We start from the raw sequence: 6,147 nt of genomic DNA, 5'->3' as shown, positions 1-6,147 counted from the left end.
TCACGATTGGTATCGTCTTGAAGCTCGGCCCTTCGGACGACAAAGATTAAAAAATTGGCTAAAAACATTAATTCCTTCACCCTCGACTAGGCACTTTTCTACAAGGAGGGGTTGCTTTTTTTTTTTTTTTTTTTTTTTGCCGATATTTTCAAAAGTGATCCCCTCTTTTCGATTGACTAGCCTTCATTTAAATCTTCGTCACTTCCGGTTTGGCAATGGGCGCAACAGCAAAGACGTCACTTTTTTTTTCTTCTTTTTTTTTTTTTTTTTTTTCACATACTTTTCCTTCTTTGCCGTACAGGTTTGAGCCTGCCTGCCTACTAGCACCTTTTTTTTTTGCTCAACACATGCCTCTAAACACCCGGCCACCCAGGCTAGTTGCAAATAAATAAAAAAAATGGTGGTTGACTTAAAGAGTAATTTTCCTGGATTTGTATTGATGTCAAGGTTTGACACTTCATGGGATCTTTGTTTTAGAAATGTTAATAAAATATTAAACTTGGATTTCAAATCCGGTAATTTGATTTGATATAACTTTTTTCAGATTTGGAAAACTCTAAACATATGCATTCTTTGAGATGAAAAAATGAACGGATCTTTTAATAAACAAGAGTTGTCTCCCTCTGCATAGTGACAAATTGTAAAACAGCGCCGAAAGACCATATCCAGAATTTGATACGTATATAGACACAGATAACAAAATAGAGGAAATAACCACTTACTATCCAACATACATAGTTCTTGAGTTGGTGGATGACAGACCCATCACCAAACTCTCATCCTTCATAATAGAAAATATATCGGAGCGAACGTGGCTCCAAAATCAATCAAAACTCCACACTAACGTAATGTACTTGCAATAACCCTTATCCCTGAGTGGCTTCCGGGCCTTGATAAGTGGTGATCACTGTGTAAAAAAAAAAAAAAAAAAAAAAAAAACTCCTAACAATATCTTGATAATAGAAGTTAAAAGCAAGAAGTATGCAAGAAATACTACACATCATAAAAATAAAAGTGTATCCCCATAAATCTCTCAACACATCAAAGGTGAAAAGCCCAAAACTGTATAATTGTACAATAGATAAATCAGACAAAACTTTAAAATAAAACAGCTTGTAACAGAAGTAAAAAGTCACTATAAAAAAAAAAAAAAACAATCATGAAATAAAAACTAACACATACATTCATACATTTAAATCTCCTAAATATCCAACCAAAATTAAGATTGGGTATATAATAACTAAAGTGAAAATCTATATCTCTAATCGACTTAGATGTTACAACTGACAGAAGTTTGGGTACCACGAGAACTGGTGTAACAAGGAAAATATGTAAAAATTGTGGAATGGATGGATCTGACCACCAGGAAGTTGCCTTCCAACAACAACTGAAATGCATAAACTGCCAAGGCGAACATTCAGCTGACTCAAGATTTTGTGAAGTATGGAAAAAAAGAAGTAAAAAAAATTAAACACACCCAGAACATCTCCTTCCCAGAAGCCTGAAAAATTGTTGAGACTTCCTATCCAGGCTGGCCTTACTCAAGAGTAACTCAATTACTGCAAACTACTTTCAATTCTAATTGTCAAAAATGTGATCTTCTTATAAGAAAACGGGCAAACAAGCTCCTAATCTTCATAAAAGAACTACAGACCTCCACTCAACCATCTAAACAATCTCCACCCCCAAAGCCCTACCTACTCAAGAGCAACAATTAACACCATCACAAGACTCACAGCAAGAAAAATCAACACAAAATACCGAAATAAAGACCAACAAAATCTCAACAACAAAAAAAAACAATCTTACTGTATGGAAACCATACAAAAACAAATCTTAGTATAAACAGTCCTCATCCAAATCTAAATGTCATGACAAACCACATCAACGATCCTAATCCAGACACAAGAAACAAAAGCTAAAAATGTAATGCCTGAATTAAGCAACAAGTATAGCACGCTAGAAAAAATGGAATTGAACAAAATTTCTTTAAACACCACAAACAAATCTCATAGGTCAGAAGATTCTCAACGACACAAGACCTGACACTAAACCATAGGTCACATTGTAATGGAAAAAATAAAACAATACAATAAAACTGCAGAGGTATAAAACCTAACTATGAAGAAATAAAATGCAAACTACAACCCCCGACACAATATGCTTGTAAGAAACTCTACTCAAAAAAACAGATACATATTAAGTAGAATTAGAATCGGACATAACTAACACATGCCTAATAGGGCTTTTGTGTACCTGCTGCAATCAGTCAGTCATATGCTGATTGACTGCAAAAAAAGAAATGAACATTCATAGAAAAAGCTATCATGCAACAACCGTCGCACAGTTATTCAAAGAAGTATCTGCCCCTCAAATAATAGTATTTAGGAGAAAAAAACCCAATATTTCTAACTCCTATTAAACAAAAAGTAACAAATTGGTTTGACAACAATAAAATTAAGCAAACTATTACTAACCTAAACTTTATTCTGACAAACTAATTGCTTTCTGGCATGCGGTTGATTTGCCATAAAACATAGCTGCTCCTCCTTCCAATTGATATGAATGGCTCTCATCTCAAATAAGCTCCCTGTTTAACAAGCTTCTAGGTCTGACCTGTAATGGAAAAGCTACATCAAATCTGTTGCCAGAAAAGTGGTTGCATCATTCTACTGCTCCAGAAGGTATCTCATTCCCGATACAATCCTCTACCTATATAAAAGCCAGATATATCCTAAAATGGAGTATTGTTGCCACACTTCGGAACACGCTATCTTGCCTTGATAATTCAAAACTGGCTTCGAAACCTAGTAGGTGATATCCTTTTCTCTTTCCTGCAACCTCTTTCCCACAGAGGAGACATTGCAAGCCTGCCTCTGCTCTATCGTTATTTTTATGATAGAAGCTTGTGTGAGCTCAATCTATTGTCCCCCTCCCTTGCCTAACTTTCATGAAAAGCACTCCTCTAGCTACCACCACTATCAACAATTTTACCCCACCCCCTATCTGTGCCTAAATGCAAATTCCACGAACAAAACTTTTTCTTAGAACTACATTTCTGTGGAACTGTTCCGCTGACTACAACAGGGTTTTCTTTAAGTCCAATATAAACAAGTTCTTGTTGAGCCGTTCCCTTCAATTATCAAATTATACCATACCAATTTCAACCACTAATGATTATTACTACACTCTAGTCCTAGATTGACCTTTATCCTCAAGTGGCCTTCAGGTCTTGATAAGTGGTGACTCCTGTGTTTTAAAAAAAAAAAAAAAAAAATTAACAACTTGAAAATTAAACCAAAAATACAGCTAATAAGAATATATCAATTGATTAAAATTTAAAATTTTGGCTGTTTGGTGGTGGTTATTAGCTGTTTCTTTTTAATTTTTGTAGTTAAATCTATGATATCAATGTTTCACATTGACTAAAATCTGACGTCATCTTGAATCTATCGAATTTATAAGGCTTCAAAGCTAAGAATAAAAACAAATGCATAAAGTGTTTTAAAATACTTTAAAACAGAAAAATTGGGCGGTTAAATAGGCTAACTCTTATCGCTTGTACGTTATTTGTTGACCTTTTCTTTTTATCTTCTCTGTTGGAAATTCTAGTCAAGTGCCTATTTTTTCATTTAACTGACAATCTATCAATCTCAAATTCTTATTCTGGAGCAATTTTTAACTTTTGATACACAAAAGAAAAATTAATGATATGAGTTTAATTGTAATACAATATTTCACTAGCAGCTTATAAGAATTTTACTGCACGTCAAAAAAACTAATCCTTTTTTTCATTAGTGTACATTGTTACAAATAAATGATATGAAAATTCTTTGCAAATCCTTATCTATTTTGATTACCCTTTTTGAGTTTTAGGTTTTTGTACATAATTCCCCTTATATTAAAAAAACAAAGAAAAATATGTATGATGAACATAGCCATGACTGAAAGAAAATATTGTATTCCAAAAAAAATGTAAATTGATCAAGTAGTTTTAAGAAAATCAAATTTTTTGAGTTAAAGAGGGGGGTGACTGTTTTGCGTTGCCATCTTGAAAATAATCTCAAGACACAAGGGAGATAACTCGATCCAAATTTACAAACTTTTTTCTTTAATGTATACAAATTCCCATTAATCACTTGAAAATGATTTTCTTTTTAAAAATAAAATTACTTGATTAATTTATGTGATTTTTGGAATATGATATTTTCATTTTGTCATGATACAAATTTTTTTTTTTTTTTTTTTTATGGAAGTAATTCTGGGCAAAAACCAGGGATTTATATTCAATGAAAATAGTTAAAAAAATGTTTATAAAGAACAATGATACTTTGTGATCACATCTTTAAGTTGTTGTCCTTCTTTCAGGTGACTACTGCTATGATGGATTATTTTCACAAGCATCACCAGGCAGAGGAAGTCTACAGAAGAAAGATGAAACTTAGAGATGCTCTTTATGGGATTATTCAAGGTGTCTTTCCATGTAAGTTGATTTCACTTAACATTAAACCATATTTGATTAAGCTTTTTGTTTGTAGCTTTGTTAGATATACTAGAAAAATACTTGTCCTGGGACAAGTGAAATTAATTCCACCAAGCAATAGTTTTACAGCACATTTATGTCCCCTTACAAAGATTAAAGTCAAGATATAATGATACTAAGCTTTATGAAGATTCTTCCAGTTTTTGTGAGTTATTATACCCCCACCCCGAGAATTCTCAGCCATTTGTAATGGCATGATGCATTTATGGATATTATCTCTAATTATATGTAAAAGGCACTTTGTCTGTATGTAAGTTCAATCCTTATGGACTCCGAAACAACTAAGCAGATTTTTTTTTTAAGTTCACACAAATGTACTTTGTGTCAGGGTGTGTTCTTAGATAGGTTTTGTATCAGAATGTCTCTCTAAGCATCAAAAATTGCTAATCGAAAAAATCTGATTCAAGAAGGAACAGTTTGATCTTGACCAGTTAACACCCTTGTACAGCCTAACATCACTAGTGCATTTAATAAATTTTACCACTGTACAAGCAGAAAAGCCTGATGTTTAAAATCAAAGTTTTTTGATAAGACAAAGGCGCGAAATGAATGTTTCTCGTGAGAGCACAATTGAACAATGATATTTAACTTTTGCATTTTAAATTTTAATTCAAGCCATTATATTAAAATAATTTTATAAAATCAACAGTAGGTTCTCTACAGTGCACTGTAAACTAAATCACTATGGGGGGGGGCATGTAAAGCTTCCACTCTATGCACCATGGTGGGTCATCGACTAGAGCAGCCAATTAATCGATTTGGTTAAAAAAAAAAATGCAATTTCACCGATTTTTTTTTTTTTTTTTTTTTTTTTTTAATTACAAAAGTATTGGAAGTGTGGAACGTTCATTGATCCTCATTCAATCCTGGACAACGTTGGGTCTCCATGCTACTGTGATAATTTGATTGGTCATATTGATATATTTCAAAGATTGCTGTGGCCTTATCAGCGGTCGATCAGATTAATGGTGAAAACGGTCTTATGCATATCTTCAAGAGTTTTGTAAATATGCAAAAGTATTCATAGCTGTTCATACTACAATGACAATGATGGCGACAGCTACAGAATGATGATTGAAATATTTGCTTGCCTTGAAAGCTTGGTACCGATTGGAGTAAATACTTATGTTTCAGATTTCACCAACCAGAAAATCTCTCATGCAGCTGCGTATCTGTTACCAGTTATTATATAAAGAATTGCATTTGAGCTTTCCAATTAGTTAGCTGTAAGATGGTAGAGATGTGTGATTAACCCATGTCACTCGATCAACCACCAAGCTTCTCTCTTGGGGTGTAAATGAAATCTGCCCATAGTCTCAGGCAATCACCATTGGCACATGGACTTCACTATTCAAGATCTTAGTACAAACTTACTTCTTAATAATTACCATATGAACTCTATGTGTCCTTTATTAGCAAATGCAATCATTTTCTTCAGAATTCTATTTTCTTTAATAAATAATTTTTTATCTTATTGATTTTCGTAATTTTTGGATATAATCATCTTAAAAATATGAGGAACATGAAGGTATCATTGTTTGCATGTGAAATTCAATATTGATTTCCGAAATTTTGTTCTGATAGTGTAGACGTCTTTTTATTTT

The 6,147-nt window shown here is 32.9% G+C and overlaps 1 protein-coding gene across 1 annotated transcript in view; it reads left to right on the top strand.

Annotated features, from left to right (window-relative positions):
- The window catches only part of LOC145284839 (poly(A) RNA polymerase GLD2-like), a 54,018-nt gene that overhangs the window by 25,861 nt on the left and 22,010 nt on the right, over positions 1–6,147 (top strand). The window contains exon 4 of the mRNA XM_080133819.1: positions 4,369–4,483. Within this exon, the coding sequence (XP_079989945.1) occupies positions 4,369–4,483 (115 nt within the window). The remainder of the gene's footprint in view (positions 1–4,368; positions 4,484–6,147) is intronic.

The sequence above is a fragment of the Euprymna scolopes genome, chromosome 9, assembly GCF_053919585.1.
Source record: "Euprymna scolopes isolate OS-2025 chromosome 9, ASM5391958v1, whole genome shotgun sequence".
In the NCBI taxonomy this organism is placed as follows: Eukaryota; Metazoa; Mollusca; class Cephalopoda; order Sepiida; family Sepiolidae; genus Euprymna; species Euprymna scolopes.
Note: the sequence above shows the minus strand (reverse complement) of the source record. Positions and strands in the feature narration are given on the sequence as shown.